The 22154-nt window shown below is 39.3% G+C and overlaps 1 protein-coding gene across 1 annotated transcript in view; it reads left to right on the plus strand.

The window, feature by feature from the left end:
• Nucleotides 1-22154, plus strand: part of ADAMTSL1 (ADAMTS like 1) — a gene marked incomplete at both ends in the record, with an annotated part of 454988 nt that overhangs the window by 382066 nt on the left and 50768 nt on the right. The window contains 2 exons of the mRNA XM_084278732.1: nt 4640-4769; nt 19972-20182. Coding sequence (XP_084134858.1) covers nt 4640-4769; nt 19972-20182 — 341 coding nt within the window. The remainder of the gene's footprint in view (nt 1-4639; nt 4770-19971; nt 20183-22154) is intronic.

The following is a 22154-nucleotide window of genomic DNA, read 5'->3' on the forward strand; positions in this document are numbered from 1 at the left end:
TACAGCCATATTGGAAAAGGCATGAATGAAAACTGGGGGGAAAAACACATGTGCACCACATATTTTAGCCTGGGACTTTCAAGCTTTGTGCTCTGCTGTCACCAGGAGTGATCAATGTATCACATTTCTTTTTCCTTGTATCAGCTGATGACTCACAAGGCACTTAGAGCAAAAGGCTGGATGTTAAAGTGGTCACCTGATACAGGCTAAGAATTGTGTGCTGCTTTTAGTTTTTTATCTCCTGATTTTTACTGTGCAAATATAAACATGAGAAAGTAAATTGCCCTCACATAGCAGATGCATTAAATTATTGATGTTCTGAGGGCTCAGCTGGTTCCTTTACTCTTATCACTAAGTGACGTTAACTCCAATCCCAGTGCAAAAGAAAACATACGGTTAAAAGCACTATTCATGGGATTGCCTGAAGCTAGCAGACTTAGAGCTTGGAGTTTCTCAGTTAGTCAAGGTTCCAGGTTCCACATGTTATAGGCTATTAATGCACAGTTCTCTGATATCCCTTCTTTCCCATAATTTTTTCTAGCTAGTTCTGAGAAACATGTCCAATCCAGTATTTTTAAAATTAAACCTAGGCTTCTTCAGCTGCTGTCTTTTTACATTACAAATTTCAAGCTATTTAAGAAAGGATTACTATAGATAAAGACAGAATAGATCCTATAGAACGGGAAGCCCCTCAGTGCTTTATGAATGGTTGATAGCATTATTTGTACAGATTCACCAGTAATCAGTTACAAGCTTAAAACAGGAAGTAGAAAATAATGCAAAGGTTCTCCATGCTTATTTTTGGCTTGCTGACAGTAGTAGTGTTCAGAGCAGTTCATGGAGAGCTTTCGGACCACCGCCGCTATTGCTTTGTTTTCCATATTGAAAATATGACCCTAGTGTATGCGAAGTGGTGATGAACCCAGGCTGCAGGAGTATCTGTTGTACGTTGAGGCTGCTAGCAAGCCGTAACAATTTGTCGCTGTGAGTACTGAAACCTGAATAGCTGCTAGCAATATCCTCTTGCAATGAAGTTAATTTCTCTGAGTATAGTGATTATGTGTGTATTTTTCAAATGTAACACAGAGACTGATACGACAGAGGCATTTTGCTTTGTAAATTTAATCTTTCAATTGTCAGCAAAAATTGTTAGCCAAAATTTCTTTTTGCCTGACGTCAGCTCCCAATTTTCCAGATTAGCAGATGCAAACTCAGATATTTTTCTAACCATAGGTGCAAGAACAGTCAAACTAATTTTATTGTTTTGGGAATCTCAAGAAAAGAAACTGGATAGATGCAGAAGTAACCTTTCACCTCCCAGAAGTAGCAACCAGAAGGAATTAGTTAGTCATTTAGTCTGCTGTTAGTGCCTGTATTTCCCAGAGCTGTCATCAAATATCATGTAACAATTATTCTATTCTGGGAGATATAAACACAGAAAATCTCTTTTGATGGTATTTTGAAAGTGAACTTAAACTACCTAGATTCATGTCTGCCTCTTACAACTTTCTATGTTGTGATTTCCTATTGAGAATTGATTTTTTGGGGTTTTTTTTTTGTTTGGGTTTTTTTTTTTTGTTCAGGGAAATCGATTTTAAAACAGACAGCTTTTTGTTCTGGTAATACTGTGCAGTAAATAATGTTTTGAATTCAGTTATTTGGCAAATAAACTTCCTGAAGTTTATTTGCTTTTTTAAAATTATCTCTGTACCATGAAACTTCTGACAGATAATCAAAGGTCTTTATATTCTCTAAACATTCAATGATTTAAAGTGGATAATCATTTGCTGCATTGGCTATCAGAAACAGAGGGACAGATGTTATCAGTATGTTGAGACATACACTCAGTGCAAAGTTCAAGGAGAAGCTGAGGAAAGTGATTCTGAGCACATTTGTTTTCTGCTGGAGTAAGCCAGATTTTATTTTTTTATTATTTTTAAGTGCTGGCACAAGCTATTAGACCCAGAAATATCTGTCTGTACATATTCTAGCAACCCCAGACTGGTTAAATTCAGGCAAGGGTCTTTTTTCTTCAATACCTGTTCTGTCAGGCAAGATTACTGATCCTGTTGGTAAAAGATGGGACATTGTAAGATTATCTGGACATAAGATATGATGAGCAGAGCAGAATGTTGGTAGGATAGACTAAAATTTTTGGAAATACAATCAGAGATTACTTAGATGAAAAGAAAAGCTTGGGGAATGAACTCACCAGGAGTTTTGAGGCAGACTGAATACTGAAAAGTGAAAATCTGTAGTATCAGAGCTTGACTTTGTGAATTTGATATAGTCATCAGTCTGAGAAATGGAGAGCAGGATAAATTCAAGACTTCACAGTCAATCACTTTTGGATAGTTAGCAAATTCAGAAACAGCCAATTCAATACTGTTAAGAGAGTTGAAGCTATGGAAATACACTCAGTTTACAAACTTTTGATCAGATAAGAAAACATCCAGCACGTACAGGTGCATCCCTAGCAAACAGAATGTTGTCAACAGCATGTGGCAGGACTCAGTGGTTTCTTTTCCCACAGTTTAACAACACAGTTTCCATACCTCTGGATTAGCAGTTCTTCTCTCCTGGTTTCATCAGATTGGTCACGCTATCAGTCTGCACAAGTGATCAATACAAAATAGAGACCAGTTACTTGAACACGGTGCTGTTTCCTGTCAGATTGAGAATCACCCCTGTTTTGCAGCCAGGAGCAGTCTGTCCTGGGGAATCCAAACACCTCTGTTTGCTGTACACAATATGATAACATGCTCAACCAAAAAATTACTGAGCTGGGAAGGTACTAAACATAACAAAGGTGACAAAATATTGTGTATGTATAGGAATTTTATTTCCAAAAAATAAACTACTCCGAATTGTTTTATACTTCTGATGGCACACCCTTTTTGAAATTTTTTTAAGTATTTTGACTTCAGTAGGAAAATAGTTTGAAATTATGGGGCCACATTGCAAAGAAAGAAACCCACAAAAATGCTGTTTGACTTAAGGGACTTTGGTAATTTCAATGTTGATGTTCACATCCAAAAATGTCCAATTCCTTTCTTCTCTTCAGCACTAAGTACAGTGGAAACACTGTGTATCCTTGAGTCACAGGCATGCCCTAAATAGGCTTGCACTCGTAGGAGTCAGTGAATTGCTCAGTGTGCCCTTTTGCTGTGGGCTTCTCCTCAGTCTGTACTGAGAATAAGTAGAATGAATCTATGAATAATTTCAGGAGTACATGAACTGCAATGAGTTGCAGCACTTGGTCCTGTTGAATAATATGATGTCATTGTTTGCTTAACAACATGTGCTCTGGCATTAGAAACAGCAAAAGGTATTGTCAGTTCTGTTACACTGCTCTTGGAGCAGTTCAAGCTCTTCCAACACTTTCCTTTTTTTCTTTTTTTTTTAACTTAAATTTGTAGTCTTCAAAAGATTATGAGATATTTTGGAAAACTAATTGTTGTTTTTGGGAAGATGATGCAATTTTTATGAGTTCAGCCAATCTTTTCCTAACTCAGAGAGTACAGATGAATGTAAAAAGCATACAACCACTTTGAATAACTGTGAATTCAATCTTTAGGAAGTTCAGCCCACAAACCCCTTGGGAAAGTAGTAGATCCTCTCTCACTAATTAATCCTATGTCATGTAGTTTTGCCATCCCTGATTTTCTAGTGTTCTAACCATGTGATCAAGAAAACCTAATATTCCTACCTTACTCATAGGGAAAGTGAAGCAGAGCAACTAATATGCCAAAAAGTACATAAGGAGTTTGGCATCACCCAGGATTTCCTGAGTTAAAACGTAACTGCCAAATCTTTCTCAGCTTTTCTCTTAGTCCCGCTCTGTCTCAGCACTTAGATACAATCTGCAAGTTTGCTTCTTCGGTTTAGGTGCAGGTTTATGGATGCAGAATTGTCTGACCTTGTTTTGCTTCACTTTTGCATGTATAGCAGTCATTCTGTTGCTTAAAATATAGTGTGCTGAAGTCAAGAACCTCTTCACACCTAAGCCTGTTTGTCTGAGAAATAAACAGTCTCACTGCGCTCATAGTGAAAGGATGAGTCAGTAGAGAGCACTGGATGATTTTCTGTCCAGGGAAGGTAAGTGCTGAAAAAAACTACAGACTTTTCAGTGCAATCAACACTGATTGCAGCAAGACTGAGAGCAAGAACAAGTAAAAGCTTGGCATCTCACACAATGTTTTGATCAGGCCATCTCCCAGCTGGCTGGGGAACAGGACACAAAAGGTTCAGTAAGCAGTGAATGACTGTGTCTGGAAAATTGCAAGAGTAACAGATGAAAGCTTCTCCCAATAGAAGGGAGAAAAGGAACTGTGATTTTTCTCTACTCAGTCGGGTATGCTCTGCCATGAAACATCCCCCTTTGGTAGAGGATCATACCATATGTCTCAAAGACCATCAGGCAGAGCACCTTGCCGCCATGCAGGAAGCAGCCTCCACACTCTTTGCAGTAGGTACTGCAGCTCCTGAGCTGGCAGCCCTGAATGAGAGTCTCTGCTTCCCCCCTCACCCCATGCAGCAGCCCCAACACAGCTGTGCTGGCCCCAGTGGGCCCTTCTTTGCCCTGGGCTGCCCCTCCAGTTACAGCGAGCTGGCTGTGACCATGCATTGTTGTGTGCAGGTGTCCAGGAGGCTGTGGTGACCTGCCTGAACAAACAAACCAGGGAGACTGCGGATGAGACACTGTGTGTAACCAGCCGCCGTCCTCCACAGCTGCTGAAAGCCTGTAGCCTGGACCCCTGCCCCCCAAGGTAGGCTTCTTTTACCTTATCACCAGGCATATATTTTTTTCCAGATATAAGAGAGATGTGATCACTGATGAAGTTGAGAAACCACTCTTCAAGCTCCCCATGAATCTGTGACGTTTGGGGATCTGGGCATTACTGAAATTACTCTGGAAATACATGAGTGAAACACGCAGATGGGAGCCTGAGATGGCTTCCCAGGTTGCAGTGCCACAGACTCAGCTGTCTGGGCTCAGATCTGTGTCACTCTCCTGGGACTACTTTTAAGTGACATGAAATGGTCAGCGGTGATTTGAGCAAGTAAAATTCAGCTGCTGTGTAAGGTAGCAGATGGGCACAGCTGGGTCAGTGTTTATACCGCAGGAGGGGATACCCAAGACATAGCCCTTCCACCCTATCCACACATTGTTTCATGAATTCTGAGGAATCTATGACAAAAGCAAAACAAATATGCAAGTTAGAGTGATTGTGTTCCAGTATGTTACCCAGAGCCATTTTAACGACAACATTAGCAGTATGACAAAAGAGTTGTAAATAACCTGTGATCCCACAGTCACTGACTGGCCTTTTGTCTGGAAGCATGCACTGCCTTCCTCAGACTGCAGGAGCTTACAGCCTCTTCACACCACAGTCATATAGACGTGGAAAGGCAAAGTGGTGGTAAAACCAAAGAGCGAACTTCAGACCACTTCCCTATTCTGGCCCTGCAGGTAGGCAATTTATGGATTTGCTTAACTTTACCTAGAGTTGTGTCAAGTTTAAGGAGACTTCTCCAACCTACCCTCTCACAAAAGGTTTTGCATAACCTGTTCCTCCCCAGCCTCAGGCAGCTTTCACAATCCTGACCCTAAAAATAGCAGATCTTTGTAGAGATTCATATCTGTACCCTCTGTGACAGAAAATAGCTGTTGTAAGGTTCCCGTAGTTTATTTAAATAGACCTGGGCCTGTCAAGTCTTCAAGATGTACTGTCTTTATTCCCAGCTGTACACAGGTGCATTTACTCTCTTCTGGTAGTGCAGCAGTTTTGAAAGACATTGATTTACAACTTTGGACTATTTAAAACACTCAGTGCTGTCCGGGTGATAGATATTCCTTGGAATGTTTATTGGTAGGTGTATGTATGGTTTATATGACAGCAGACAATACAGAGGCATGTCATTAATATTAGTAGATTTTTGGGTACATGGAGAAGGTTCACATTAAAAATCAAATCATTTATCAAATATGGCCAGCATTCAAGAATGATAAAGACATCAGTAAGAGTTTTATTGGATGATCAGGATTTTGAGTCTGTGACAAGCAGACCAACGTGTTTCACCAAAACATTAAAAGATACTGCAAGCCTGATGCTTGTTAAATTCTTTGTGCTGCTGGCAATATCCCACAAATATGTTAATACTTAAGAAGAATTTTGCAGGTGGAAATCTTTCTGTAATTAATAGGTAGCAGCATCATTGCCACTGAAAGGGCATGGTAGATGGGAGATTGATCACCCATCAATTCTGACACGGAATATAAATATTCACTGGTTAAGAAAAATTAAGGCACACTCATGTAAACCAGTATTTATGTGAGTTCTGTAACAAAAGTGGGCTGAAAAATTGGGTGACTACCTTTTTAATTAGTCTGTGTGATAATCCATGCCACTGTGGTAAATTTACTACCAGAGCAGAGCTAGTTTAAAGCAACCTTGGGCAGGTAAACCAGCCCATGGAGTACAAGATGATCATATTGTTGGTGAGAATCAGGCCAGAGGTGAAAGCAGATTGAGGCAGCAAGGGGAGACTAAGAATCTTTCATCCACCCCCTCAGGCTGCAATTGAGAAAAGGGAAAATTACTCCTTTCCCTGTATATATGTTCCCTCTCTCTCCAGCCCCTCAGTCTGGAGGAAATTGCCTGTCTGCAGAGATTAAGTAGCATAGGATGAAGAACAGCACGTGTTCTGCAAAATGGCTCCTCTGGTAAGAGCAAGGAGGCCTGAAACTCAACCCTGCAGGCACCATGGCTAATGGAAAGAGTGGCAAGAAGGAAAGTTGATGTGTCTCCCAGTTAGACTGTGAAAGGATATCTTCTTTATTTCCTGCAAGCTTCTGAAGAACTGCATCTACTAATGCCACTGTATTAAATACAGCGGTATATTAATTACACTGGTAGTATTTAGCATAAAAAGATTACTACTTTGCAATCATTAATTACAACAGTCTTGAGATTTACAAAGGAAACGTGAAAAAAGCCTGAAATAAAGTTTTTAGTGTTTTCTCTTTGTTTTAGGTGCTTCAGGATTCCAATTCAAGAAATCCTGATCTGGGAATCTGATGGAAATTTATGCTAAAATACTGTTCTTATAAATGCAGATGGAGGCATTGCCGTTGCCTGGCAAGTCCAAAACTTATAATACTGTGAACATAGATCCTGTTACAGAAGTTCACAAAATACAATCTATGAACCACTGATACTTCCCAGATCTTTTGCTGACGGCTTATAGAGCAAGCTGGCTGGTCTCATAGTGTTGGCTCTTCTCTCTGTTTTCCAGCTGCTAAAGTGCATTAGCAGAAGCTAAAAATATAAAAAAACACTTTCCTAAAATGTTCTTGATGTGCGACTGTTGGAGTGTGCAGTTGTGGTGGGTAGAGGAGGCAATCTGCTGAAAAGACAACTGAGACAGTGACGAATGTCTCAGTAGGCAAGGGAATGTTGTCCACAGCATGAAGAAAAAGCTGAGAAGTCTTGCCCAAGAAAATTAAAATTCCCTCCTAATATATTTAGAAAAATTATTCCAGTGATATTTCTTGAACCAAAACAACCCAGCATGCTTAGAATTTAATACATATGTCCACAATATTAAATTGTAGACATATGTATTAAATTCTAGTTCAAGATCAAGATTTAGCTTAAGAGGGGGAACATTTAAAAAGTAGAACTTTCAAGCTTAATGTTTGTTTTGTTGCAGGCACTGTGGTTACATGTGACATTCCTGTAGCCTTTCAAAGGGTTAGTTGTGTAAGCCTCTCCTGGTCAACAGTTGTTTTAGCTGGTTTAATACAGATAAACAAAAGCATTGAACCACAGACCTAGTCAGCCTTTCTGGAGAGTCAGGAGCCATACACCTCTAGACAGATAGTGTAGGACTAGTCAGTAAAGAGTAATCTCATTCTGGTTTTGTTTCATTATCCTTTTTGGACGCTTAAAATGAATGATACTAAAGGGATCTTCATTATTGCTGTTATTTTTGCTCCCTACTGAGAGTAAATGTGGACAGACCAGAAGAGTTCATTACTTGCTTAATGCTTCAGCTTGAAATTAGCCTGTGGTATCGTCATCCTATTCAATTCCTAATTTCTCTGGTCTATCCTGGAACAAAATAGGGTAAAAATTAGAATACACTGACAATGCTTGATATTTATGAAAACACTGAAAAGTGCTGGTGCTTGTATAACAGCTGAGAGAGATTTATAATTTCCATTGAACTTCTGTCTTAATACCTTAGTGCATTACAATTCTACTTCAGGGAGACAGAAAACCTAAACCACAGAAATCTGTCTTCAGATATTCACAGCTCTACAGAGGTAGCGAAGTACGATGCTTAATATTCTTACAGAAGAAAGAAGAAGAACCAGGAAGAGATGCATACAAAAATTGGAAGATTTAATCCAAATTCAAATCCCAAAGCAGCTGTTTCCTGTGTTTTCAGACTTGTTCAGAGTGTTTTGCTTATTTCTTCAAGTATAGCAGAAAAAGAGTCCGTTCCCTTTTCTCCTGAAAAATAGCATACAAAATTTCCCATTTTGCACTGAACTGAGAAGTAGTGAAACACTGTTGAGCTGATTGCTAAGTTGGGAGGTTAAAACTGATTTTCAATACAGTAAGAACAGGTAGAATTCAATATTGTTAACTTGGTATAACTTTCTTTGATACTTCTATGAAAGAGATACAGCCAGTGTAAAAGCACTAGAAGACCCACCATGTTTTCTTGAAGAAAGAGAGGCATGCAGACCATTACCATTTTAATTCAGTCATTCAGTTACTTAATTTGTGTCAATCAACCTGTATCACTTGTAGAATTACACAGCAGTACTTGAGCAGGGCACAGTCTTCCCAGAAGTAAATGTAGTGTGGTTTTTCAATGTGTAGACGTTTCATCTTGAAGCTCAAAAAACAAAAGGGCAGATCACTCAGTTTTACTAATTGCTATGTTTGTGTTCTAAATTACTCCAAAAACAATCAGAAAACTCCAGTTTCAATATTGGCTTTACTGTTTTCAACAGCAAAATGACTCACATCCAAAATGTGTCTTTTTCCTTAGCCTCCACAACCCAAAATACAGAGGCAGTCATCATCTAATCAGATATAATTGTTTTTGTTTATAACAGCAACAGCATGAGCACCTCATCATGAGCCAACAAACTCTACTGAAGGGGTGAAAGAGAATTCGTATCTGTGTTATTAATTATAACTGCTCAATAGCTTGGTCAATGCATGTTGAAAAGATTTGGTAAACATGTATGGAGAAGCAGAGAGAGAAGCAAAGCAATGAAAGCCAGATGGCTGAAAATGGAGGAAATTCCAGGCAATTTCTACAGCTTTGTTCTTGCATATTTTCAAAAATGAACTTTTATTCCTGTACAACAAAGAACATCTGAATGCTAGAAAACCAAAATGAAACCAGTGAAGAAAAAGCAGACGGTTTCTAGGAGTAGCACATGATTTCACCCCAACACTCTCCCTTTACTCCTTCAAGTCTGTATTGTTAGCAAGAAAAGATAAAATGCCATCTAAGTGGTCCTGATACCAGCTGAAGAGTCAAGGGTGTGAAGATAGCCTGAATTAGGCTGGGCTCATTGCATTGTATCTTCTTTTTCTCTTCCTTTTCTTCCTTTCTTTCTCCTGCATCCTTGTTTTGTGTGTGTGCAATGAATTACCTGTTAGTATTTTAATGTTTACTTCGTGAATGCAGTCTTGTCCATCTGTTTCATTTCCCAGTTGGAGATGCGAAGCATTAGGTTGTGGATAGGTCACACATAGTTTAAGATGTTCTTCTGTGAGCAGTCTGAAATGAATTCAATATGTGTGGAAGGGCCAGAGCTTTCTCTAATTCATCAAAGATGACCTCTGTATGTGGGAGGGTGTCAATACTTATGCATTTTGCATCACTCAGGTGAAATATTAGAGCATGTCTGCCTAGAACAATCCAATTATCTCCACCCTTCTCTAACGCCTGTGCTAAGAAGATCTTAATATTCTCTGCCACTAGATGTTTTTCAGTATTTTGAACAAAAAAAAAAAATGCTTTCACTTCAGTGTTTCATATGTTCATTTCTAACTTATACTTTTTTCTCTAAATTTATTCTAAATTTTCTTGAGTATTAATTTACTGCATTGTCCTGTTTCCAGCTGACATAATTTTCTGTCTTGAATCTTTTATGGCTGTGTGTTTGAGGTTTAGTACAAGGATAATGTTGATAACACCCTGATTATTTTAGTTGTGAGGTAGTTGTAGTGCCTACACTAAATGAAGGATTTTTCAGCTTCCCACACTGTGCCAGGGATTGCTGTTCAGAAACACGCTGGGCATTGGACTGGGTTTTTTCTGTGTGTGGTGAGCAATTGCACTTGTGCATCACTTGATTTAATATTAATTTTAGTATTGTTATTAGTATTTTTATTATTATCTTCCTTTGTTATCCTAAACTGTCTTAACCCATTAGGGTTTTTTCCAGTCCCCTCCCCATCTCCTTGGGGAACAAGGACTGCATGGTGTTTAGTTACCCACTGGGGTTAAACTGTGACATGCTTCAACAGCAGGATTTCACTCCCAAAAGAAACCTTTCTGAACAGTGATGATAAAGAACATGTCTTTGCTCTTGTGCCAAATGTTAAGTCAAATGGTTTGCAGTGTAATGGCCCGGATTAACTTTTTCACTGCAGCACTAACTTGTGAAAGAAGCCACAGGGTCTTATCACTGGTCGATTTTATTACGCACCATCATTTCCTTTAAAAAGGGCTGAAGAGCACCATTATGTCTTCCATTTACAGTATTGCTGAAGTAACTTATTATACCAGCAGTCTGAGGAATACCTGATATTTTCAAACTAATTAACCTTTATGGATGTAAAGATAAGGTATGTAAATGAAGTTTAGAGCCTCTTCACTCTGTGAGGAGCTCCTGCTTGTTTGGATCTCTTCTTGTCAATTTGGGGAAAAACATCTTTTATTGCAGAAAAGTGAATAAGTTACTAAATAGGTTGTCAGTCACAGTTTCAGGATCTCAAAAGGCAAAGCAAAAAAGGAACTATTGGATCTAGATGTGCCCTTGGAATAAAATTCTTGCACTGCCTTACTAACTGTAACAAGGGTATTGAAGGGACCTCAAACATAAACAGGTATTGGGAGTGTCCTGAGTTCAGCCATAGTATTAGTGTATATATATACTTAAGTGTATTAGACATATATATATATATATATATATATATATATATAAAGGACAACTGTTGTCCCTTTCATCTATTAAAAACCCAGGGAAAAATGTTGTATACTTGGTTTTGAAAGACAGCCTGATTTTGAGAGACAGCCTATTTGTACCTTCTACACTGGTGAAATAGTTCAGGAACAGTTCATTCTAACAAAAATATTATCCCTGTAATGCTGCCAGCCAGGTCGGCAAGAAGCTCATGTTATCTGCTGGTTTTGTGGCAGTACTGCTCATGAAACCTGGACTTGTTGGAGAATTACTTAAGCCCACTCGCTGTTATCTGAACACTGTTTCATTCATGAACCTTCTTTCTTTGTCCAGTCAATCCAGTGACATCTCCTTCACTTCTTTCCTGCACTGAACACTTGAGCAAAGGCATCCATAGGTTTTAGGAAAGGCTTGTTACTTTGTGGGACAAAATGAATATTGGTCTTGCAGGTTGTGAAGCTCTTGTATATTCTTTCACTGCCATCTACATACATTTTCAATGATGTAATTTTTGAAGTGCTTCAGTTTAGCTGGTATTTCAGATTACAAATAGTCTGTTCATTGCACATCTTTCTCATATGCCGAGCTTTTTTTCTTTCTTTCTCTTCTAGCATCTGTAATCTTGCTGACTTTTCCTTCAAGAACAGCCGGTTTTTAACATTTTCCATATGGCATAAAGTTAGGCCTAAGAAAAAGTGTTGGTTTATGAGACAGTCCATCATGGAGAGCATCAGTGTGAAAAGAGTCCGCGAATCTTCAACATAAAGCAGCTCTGTTATGGGCAGCAGGGTGTTAAACTCTGCCTCTGCTGCTTTGAAGAACAACATAAGACCACTTCATAGACTGTTGTGCTGAGCTTATTTCATAAGTTATTTTCATAAAGTAGCAGTCCTTACTTAAAGATTACTTTGACTTAGCTTTAGAGCAAGGGTTATTGCCTCACTCCACTATAGGTCCCAAACTGTGTTCATCTCTACATTCTAGCTTCTGCTGTCTGCCATTACAAGGGCAAGTCGTGCAATTTCTGTCCTGTTCTTCAAATATCCCTATATTACTTCTATATTACTTCTTTACTAGCTTCCCACCTTTACACTATTACTCTGTTCCTCAACTGTTTCCTATCTTCCTTTTTTTTTTTAAAGGAAGGGTCTGTTTTTCATTGTACCTCAAAATAATGAACAATCTCTTTGTAAATCTACTTAAATTCATGCTTAAAGTTGCTGTTTTAAGCATGCACCTAAATCTAAACTTGAGACAAAACCTGATCTGTGCAGCTATATCAACCACAGCCATTGCTACCATTTACCTCAATGCTGCGGTTACCATACAGACTAAAATTCTCTTGTGATGTACTTTGCAGTAGCCAGAATGTCTGCTAATCTTTCAAAACAGTTCACCTATATGAAGTTGTCTTTTCATGTTCCACTGTGGTTCGTGCATTCTACATCTGCAGTAGTCCTTTGGAAGAACCACTAGACAACCTCCCATGGTTGAAGGTCTTGGCAGAAAAATACAAACCCATTTTTCTGACCTGCTCTAATAGTTGATGTTCTCTGCCTTCAACTGAAAGGGCAGCAAGACTTTTACTGTAAGGAGCTGTATGTGTGTGTGTATATATATATTGCTTGAAGCCTGTCAGGTTACTCCAGTAACCAAAATTGCAACCTGTGGAGTCACTGAATCTGCAATTTACCCTCTGTTCTTCTCTGACATTTGAGTTCCTCTATTTTCTTCTTTTTGGCTCTCTTCTGTAAATATTGGCTCCTTGCCACATTCAGCCATAATGAGCTGCAATATTCATTGATACCAGTAAGTCTACAGAGTGAATGCAGGCCACTTCTGTCAGCTCCCAGAGCACTCACTTTGAGCCTTTGATCTGCTTGCATGCGTTGGCTGCATAGGCATCTATTTAATGGATTCCCTTCACTTGCAAGGAAGATGCTTGTTGAAGAAAAACACTCTTCATTGTGCACAATGTTTCCCTGAAACCTTCCCTGACTCTTCAGCTCCCTTGTCACCTTGGTGATACTGAAGAACAGATTTTTGTCAGGCTGGCGCTGAAAAATTACTAAGTGTCAATTATTTTTCTGTAGCTGCTGCTTAAAAGCACTTTGCCTTTTCTTTTTGTTTTTTTGGTTTTTTTTTTTAATCCAGTATTAACTTTTTCAAAGCTTAGTTAAAGATCCGTTTTCCTCTGAGGTGTGTGCATACTGTACATGTATTTGTAGTGTTCTCCCTAACACAAACCAAACCACAGCAATAGGGACATCACTTTCTAGACAGTCAGATAGATGTTTGAGGACTTGGGTGGAGGTCCTAGCTCTCACACATTTCAAAGAAGCAGCCTGGTTTTATTGCGAGTGATTTAGCAGCCAAACTAAAAATTAGCTGTAGTTAAATTCTTATCTTTTATGCCCCTTTCTTTGAGACTATTTTGATTATAAATCCTGGAGCTGACCTGGGTGTCCTCATCTCAGCCCTGTAGCTTCACCGCAGGTAAGTATGCTACCCAAGCAGGATTGACAGTAACTCTCTCTGCTGTCCAAAGTTTAAGATCACATTCTGCATGGTACAGGACCCTCAAGAAAGCCTTTCACACCTATGAAATAAGATTTGTCACAAACACAGCAACAGATTGATAACAGAAAAGGAAGGGGGAGATGTATGGGCTCCAAGTAGACTTCTTAGTCTGTAGAATCCAATGAAGAATGCATGAGTTGACAGAGGACAAGAGGAAGCCAGTATTGACATAGTATGTAATTTATTCAGTCTGTTGCATGAACATATACACAGCTGCCACCCAGCCCTTGTGCACTGAGGAACGCCTATATGCAGGCAGGTGTCAGATGTTAAGTAAGATGCTTCCAGACAAACCTCTCTCCACACTGGTGAATATTTATTTTAGAAATAAGAAGAGTTCTTTTGTATCAATTTCATATGGTTTAACCACATAAAAATGACAATAATTTCTTCTTTTTTTTTAGAGCTAGTTTGGGAGGTCTTTGTGTGGAAGGGTGTTTACTTTTTCTGTGCAGTGTTCAATTTTCTTGGCAGTGCTTGAAGGGATTCTGTCAGGATGAAATCATATATCTCTAGAAAATATTCTTTACTTGTAACACCTAACAGCTTAGAATGCTTTAGGTTTTACCATATATGCTGTGCATATAGGGCCTAATCCAAAGCTGTTAGCTCTGTAGTGCTTTAGCTCAAGTCTGTACATTTTTCAGCTTCTACCTACATCATTTGCTTTTTCAAGACTGACTATAGGGGTGCCAGTGTGCTTTGTTCTGAAGGCTGGTGGTTCCACTGGGGCCACCACTCCAATTCTAGCAGATTTTCCTGCCGTGCGTAGCTGTTTACTAGTTGGAGCCACTTTCTGGTCTACTTAGCTACCAGGATTATAATGTGGGCTGTATTTCTTATTGCAATGAGAGGGACATTTCAAAACGGTGGCAACGGTGCATTACTGTCCCTGTTGTTATTTGAAATGCAAGAATGCCTAGAGGCTCCTGTCAAGCTGAGAGTCCCGTTGTGCTAGGCAGTAGATAAAGACACAGTAACAGATCATGTCTGCTCTAGGGCTACAACCTAAGCAGAAAACATGGATGAAGCTCAAGAGGAAGAAAAAGTATTGTTTCTGTTTCTCAAATGTAAAACTGAAACACACGTGAGACTAGAGTATGATCCAGTCCAGCACTTGAGTCTTCCCATTGGACTCAAAAAGTATATTAGTGTACTCACAGGCTAGCCAATGTTTTGGCAGTTCTGGTCTCAGTTGCCTCTGGAGTTCAGCAAAGAGACAGGAATAAGGTCCTACTCACTTCATCCTTCAGTTCTTCACCTAAACTGCTTGGGTGGGATATGACATTGATACATTTGGTTCTGTCACAAGAAAGGAAGTTAATTTCAAATTAAATCTATAGTACTATTTAGAAGTTTGTATTCATCTTCTCTGTTAGAAACTCTTTTTCTTTCTTTTTTTTCTTTTTTAAATAACTTGAAGTTGATCACAAAGGTCCAGGGTATATTCTAACTGAATATATGGCTCTCATAAAATCTGAAACTCATTAAAGTATAACACAATCAAGTTTAATTTAAGGTTCACAGGCAAGCATTTTGTTAACTATGTCAAGGTAATGTTCCTTATTAGGAATATCATGCTAAAATTGTTTTTTGAGAGTATCTCTAGCCTGTATGAATTATAATACTTGTACTATGATTGAAATCAAGATTTTCAGGTTATTGGGCCTTTTTTTGGCAAGTGAAGCCTTGCAATTGCTCTCTCTCTTTTATTCATGAAAGCTGCAAATACATTTTAAAACATAATGACCGTGTTTAATCATGCAAACTGCTTGTTACCTGAAGTTGAGTACATGCATAAGCACTGAGTGGTAAAGCCTAATTTATTCAATTAGAATATTCTAGTAAATTACAGTCTCTCATGGGCCTTTCCTTTAGAAATTGGAATTTTAATTTGTGAAATTACTAGTGTATTACAAATTATTATTCTAATTCATATTATGATCTGACTGGTAGATTTCCCAACTGGTGTTTTTCAGTTCATAAAATTTTTCCGTTGCTAATTCAATTTGTTAATTTATGTTTCTGGAAGTGCAAGAAATTCAGTGGCCCAGTTGGTTGGGCTTTTTGTGAATTTATGTCTAATTTTTAACTCACACCTTTAGCATTGGGTGTGAAAGAACCTAAAGGAAAACCATTGCCCTAAGCAGTCTGATTAGGATCACTACTTGGTTTACCTATCTTCGTATGCGTTGTATGTCTCCATATATTTCACCAAATCTAGACAAGCAACAGAGGCATTATAACATTCTGTTGGAAGCAGGAGATTGTTCGCATGGAAAGAGAAAGGTTTCTGTGATCAGTTTTATATTTTGTATCTGTGATGATACTTGAAATAAGCTGTATTTTGGGACCATCCTCTGCTCTCTATACATTTCCAGGAGAAACTTTTTTTCATTTATGGTGCAATAGTTTGACCCTGGCTGTTGATCCTGACCAAACTCACTCCATCACTCCCTTTTTCAGCTGGAAAGGGGCAAAAATATATATTGAGCTGCTTAGGAGTCAAGATAAGGACAGGGAGAGATCATTCCACAATTAGTGTCACAGGCAAAATAGACTCAACACGGACAAAAAATCCTATATGTTACATTACACCCACAGAGACAGAGTAAAACCAGAGTAGGATAATAAGAAATAAAACCAGATCTTAAAACACTTCCTCCCACCCCTCTCTTCTTTGCAGACTCAACTTTATTTGTGATTTCTCTCCCTTCCTTCCACACCAGGTGTCACAGGGGGACACAGAGATGAAAGTTTTGGTCAGGTCATCATTAGTTTTCCTTCAGCAGGGAGAGGATTCCTCACACTCTTCCCCTGCTCCAACGTGGGGTCCCACCCACAGGAGACAGTCCTCCATGAACTTCTCCAATGTGAGTCCTTTCCCATGGGGCTTCAGCTCTTCAGCAACTGCCCCAGTGTGGGGCCTTTCCATGGGGTGCAGTCCCTCAGGCCCAGACTGGTCAAGTCTGGCCCCTCATGGGGTCACAAGACCCCCCAGCGAACCTGCTCTGGCATGGGCCTCTTTCTCCATGGGCTGCAGTTCCTGCCAGAAGCATCTTCCATATGTTTCCACCTGCTCCAGTGTGGCACCTCTCCACAGGCTGCAGGTGGAATCGCTGCTTCCCGTTATCTTCCGTGGGCTGCAGGGGGAAAACCTGTTTCACCGTGGTCTTCTCCATGGGCTGCAGGGGAATCTCTTTCTCCAGCACCTAGAGCACCTCCTTTTCTCCTCCTTCACTGACCTTGGTGACTGCACAGTTTTTTACATCTTCTCACTCCCTTCTCTGGTGGCAAAATGCCATTGCTTGCATTTTTTTTTCTTCTTACATATAATTCACATAGACGCTGTGAATGTAGCTGAATGGCTTGGCCGTAGTTAGGGTTGGGTCCAGCCTTGAGCCCAGATGGTGTTAGGCCTAAGAGAAGCTTCTCGCTACTTCTTGCTGATGCCACCCCTGCAGGCTTCACCCCCCCACCCCCACACACCAGAATCTTGCCACACAAAACCACAACATATTGTCACTTGAAATATCATAGACTACGTTGAGTTGGAAGAGACCCGTAAGGATCATCAAGTCCAACTCCTGGCTCCACATAGGACCAGCCAAGTCAGAACATGTCACTGAGCGCACATGGACTTACACAGATCCAGTTGGAGCAGCAAATCACCCAACAGTAAAAATAGTTTAAACAGCAAATTTAGTAGGATAGTATCAATTCAAAGTGTTGAAAGCAACTTTAGCTATTATAAAATAATGATACGGCCCTGTGATTCTCTTCTGTAAGGTTATTACTGATCTTCTGTATGTTTTTTAGGATTTTGAAATTCTGCCAATCATATATATCGTTTATGGTTTTGGTTACTTGATCATCCTTACTCCACTTTGCATGTCTCTACTCTACATGCTTTACTTTGCATCTATGAAAGCCTTTAAAAGTCACTGGCGACCATGAAAGTACAAGGTAAGAGGGAATTTGACCTCATATTTCCTGAGGACCTCTAAGGACTCTACTGTTTAAAGCAGCTGGAAGGAGTTGTGAACAAACCAATGTGATGGGTAGAGCAACAGATGCAACTTACAACAGAAATTTCAAACAGTAGAAAAACAAATCCTTTCTTTTTACTGAAACACAGAATTTATTTCTGGAAAAAGAAATGGACACCCTTTTCTGCAGAAGCCAAGATCTCCAAAGAGTTTATGTGGCCTGCTAGCCACTGACATGTTAACTGCCAAGATAAACATCGTGCACTTATACCAATAACAAAGAGTTGCTGGAGGCAAGAACTATTACCATCACTTGAATAAAAGAAACTTTGGCAGCTAACCATGTATCAAAATAGATTCTGAAATAAGAAAATGCCTTCTTTTCAGCACCTACTCAAATATCTTGTTTTAGATTGTGCCAAAACTGAAGGGTAGCTGATATCCACATTAATTCTGACTGACAATTTTATGGGAAAATCTAGGAAGACCTCTCCCCAAGATCATTCATATGGAGAACATGGTCCAGATTAGATTAACTGGCTGCCAGATGTCACCCCTATTGCATTGCTAAATCACTCCCGGTAGACAGTTTAGGCTTTAGTGACCTTCAGTGAATTATGGCCTGGAAAGTGAGTGTGGTGATTTCTAACTCAATATGCAAGATGTGTTCATTGTTAGAAAGGGTTAAACACATTTTTGTCCTTACTCCTAGCAGATTCAAGGCTGTTGTCTAAAAGCAGACTACAATTTCAGGATGTATGCTGCTCTGTTACAGAATCAGAGAATTTCATCAGCAGATGAAGCTCAGAAGGGAAGATGGCTTTTTGGTCCATCAGCATTATTCTCTAGGGAGTAAAAAAATAATTCTTAGCTACTAGGTGTTTCAAGTTTTTGTGGGTGTTATTGAGAGAAAAGGAACAAGCGCTCAAAACAACTTTATGAAATGAGAGCTAGAATCGTTCTGTGCCTGTAGGATGGCACAACCCTGAATGTTTATTTCCATAATGTGTTTACTAATAGGATGCATTTTAGCATGCTGCACTTCCACTGACTGCTGATCTCAGACTGTTGGAGTGTTTTTCCTCTGCTTCTTCCACAAATTCTGCTTCACACTGCTGACACATTTGATAACTTTCCTTCACTGTCTGCCTCCATCCTACTTAGGGCCTGAGGGTCTTTCCCTTTATAATCATTCTGCTTGGCTTTGATTTCAAGGGCTAGTTCTCTGAGCCTTCCTTGTCCTGAATGTTTAATTTCAATAACATCATGTAGGAAAGGAGACTGTTCTTCAGGATTAGAAAAAGTGGCAGTATTGACTCTCATACTTTTATTTTGGATGTGGGAGTATGTCAAGGTCAGTGTAGTATTTATTGTAAAGTTGATGGGAAGACTATTATATTCTCATTCTGAATACAAGACTTCTTGTGTAAGCATTTCTGCATATCTCTGAAGTGCCTTCTAGTAGACTACAAGAGTAGAAGATCTAATGTTTTAAACAACTTTCTGTATATGGCTGGCAGAATTAGTAGTTGTATTCAATACAGCTCAAACAGCAGAAATCTAGTTTTAATGTGATGAACACTGAAATTCAGTCATCAACTATCCTGTTGATGCAGAATTTACACAGGCAGTGTGATCACCCAAGGGTTGAAGAGGTCCACCCTACTCTCCCATTGCACCTCTCAAGGCCTTAGCACTCCCTACCTCCACAACAAGAAAACATCAGTCAGGAAAACCAGAGTAGGATCTTCTGGAAGAAATTCCTGCTCAACAATTAACTGATACAGTCTTTGATGGACATTCTTAATATCTTCTTTGGTGGTTTTTTTGTTAAAGACAGGGGAAAAAAAACAGCTAATTAAACGCATTCAATCTTGAAATATGTTCGCCAGGCCCCTGCACACCAAAAACTTTTCATTTAGGACACAAATCTGCCTGTATGATATTTCAGGTGTCCACAAGTCTTGAAGTCCGAGAGCTTTTGACAAGAACTAAAAATGCAGAGAAACACTAAATCTTCTTAACCTTGTCCTGCAGCTACAAGAGGGGTGACAATTATCAGAGAAGGAGAATTACCTTTCATTTACAGCTTCTTCACTCCATGTGTCATTATAAAAAGAGATAAATTAAGGTGACTTTATTCTGTGCTTAAGGTTTTCTCTCCTGACCTCTTCACAGATGGGAGATTGGGAAATGGAGCACATGCAGTCTTACTTGTGGCGTTGGATTGCAGACACGAGATGTCTTCTGTTCTCATCTACTATCAAGAGAGACTAATGAGACCGTGATTTTGGCAGACGAACTGTGCTACAAACCTAAGCCATCCCTTGTGCAAGCCTGTAATCGGTTTGACTGTCCCCCCTCCTGGTATCCTACAGAATGGCAAGAGGTAAGAATGTATGCGTAATCTCATTTTATGACTGCCAAAATGCCATGTATTCTTGATGCATCATTTTGCTTTAGCCCATTAATCATTCTGATGAGTCATTAAAAAACAGAAAAAATGTGCCTTTTTGCTCATTTAAAAAAAAAAAGCATCAACATTTTCAGAGTTAAAAAATGACTAGTGACTTCTAATGCAAAGTTACTGGAAACTCTTAACAGCTGCCTATAGATTCCAGAGGAAAATATGTGGAATATGGTGATCAGCTGCAGTAAATGAATTTGGGATAGCAATGCAAAGGTTTCCAGGAATACAAAGCTATAAGGATCAAAGAGGAGAGACTCCCTAAAGCGTGTTGGGTATTCCATATATTCTCAAATATTAATTTTGTTTGGGACAAGAAACAGTTCACATCCTTCAGGGTCATGGATACCTTATTGCACCAACACTGAAATCTGCTGTCTACACAATTGATATGTACAAGGCTTTCCATCTTTGGAAAGCAACCTGAAATTAATTTATTTACTGCCATCTGGTTGTGAATCAAAACACTTATACAAGGCAAAAGACTTAAAGATTCTTCTGTTGAATGTAATACCGCACAGAAAGAAAGGATCCTGCTTTGTTGCCAAGAGTAAAGGAAAAAAATTGTTGTGTGGTGGGGCTGAAAACTAAAGGCTTCTTTAAATCTTCACTTCTGCTGGGTGCAAGGATTCATTCTACCCTATGAAAAACATGTGAGCACTTGGCAAAGGTGCTTACATATGCCTGCCCAGTCTCCACCTATCAAATATGCTATTTACAGCCAGGGAGATGTTGATGTGCTCACCCAATGAAGTTAGTAAGCCTGTGAGCTGTGATTCAGGGAGGAGCTCTGCATCTGGGCAGGCATCTCGGTAATAAAAATTTATGCCAACCTGTGTTCTGTCAAAGCTAGATAACTAGCCTATGTCATTAGTCCTATGTATAAAACAGGTCAGTGATATTTCATGGTTTCATTTGTCTAATGATACTCACATATGCATATTTGCTTAGTTGTACTTTTGAATATTGCTAGGCTATAATCATACATGAATGCTATATATTTGTAAACAGAAAATAGCATTCTGCTAGCACATGACATAATAAAGTCAAACATTTCAAAATTAGGATGTGCTAGAAGGAGTGCCTGTGCTTGTTAAAATCCTGTAATTTGCCATAGTCCCTTCAGAAAGAAATTTTCTCAAAGTTTATTTGAACAGTCAGAGGAGACATACATTACAGCATGCTGAAAAATTGACTTTCTGCTAACAATGACAATTAGCTATAGCCCACCCTAGAAAGGTACTGAAATAGTTTCTACTAGAAACATTTCCAAACAGCCTTTTTTTTCAAAACTTGAACATCTTCCTCAGTTCTGTAAACACACACAGTTCCATCTCTCTGAAGTAATGTTTTAGTCATTTTTCTGTCTACTCACGGACTCTCAAATATGCTGTCTTTTTGAAAGGTATAGCAGATATTAGGAAGGAGGGAACTTGATTAACTATAAAGACTTTAACAAGTCGAATGAAATGTCTCAGTTCACACCTTTTTTGTTAGCTGCTGCCTCCTCTAGTCTGGGCAGAGAGAGAGAACCTGTGCTGCAGTTCATTGCCACAGTTTTATGAAGGTTGTGGTATAGTTCTTCTGTGTTGACTTCCACAGGCTTTGGCCATCTATGTATGTAGCTCCTCACTACATGGGCACTGAATATTTTCTGTGCTTACCTTTCAGCAGGAGAAAACAGCACAAAAAAATGTTCTTCTCTGCCTATGTCTTCTGCCTCTGTTTAGATGTGTGTAGTGTGAGGCTAACCCATCAAAATGAATTTCCATTCCATCATTTTATTACAGACAGTTGTCTTATTTCTTTGCACCACTGACTTCTGTACAGTTATTTCCACCCTGTAGGAAATCCAGGCCCTGCAGTTCAGTCTCACACAGGTTTCCTATGGATG

The sequence above is a fragment of the Gallinula chloropus genome, assembly GCF_964237585.1.
Source record: "Gallinula chloropus genome assembly, chromosome: Z".
NCBI classification, from domain to species: Eukaryota; Metazoa; Chordata; class Aves; order Gruiformes; family Rallidae; genus Gallinula; species Gallinula chloropus.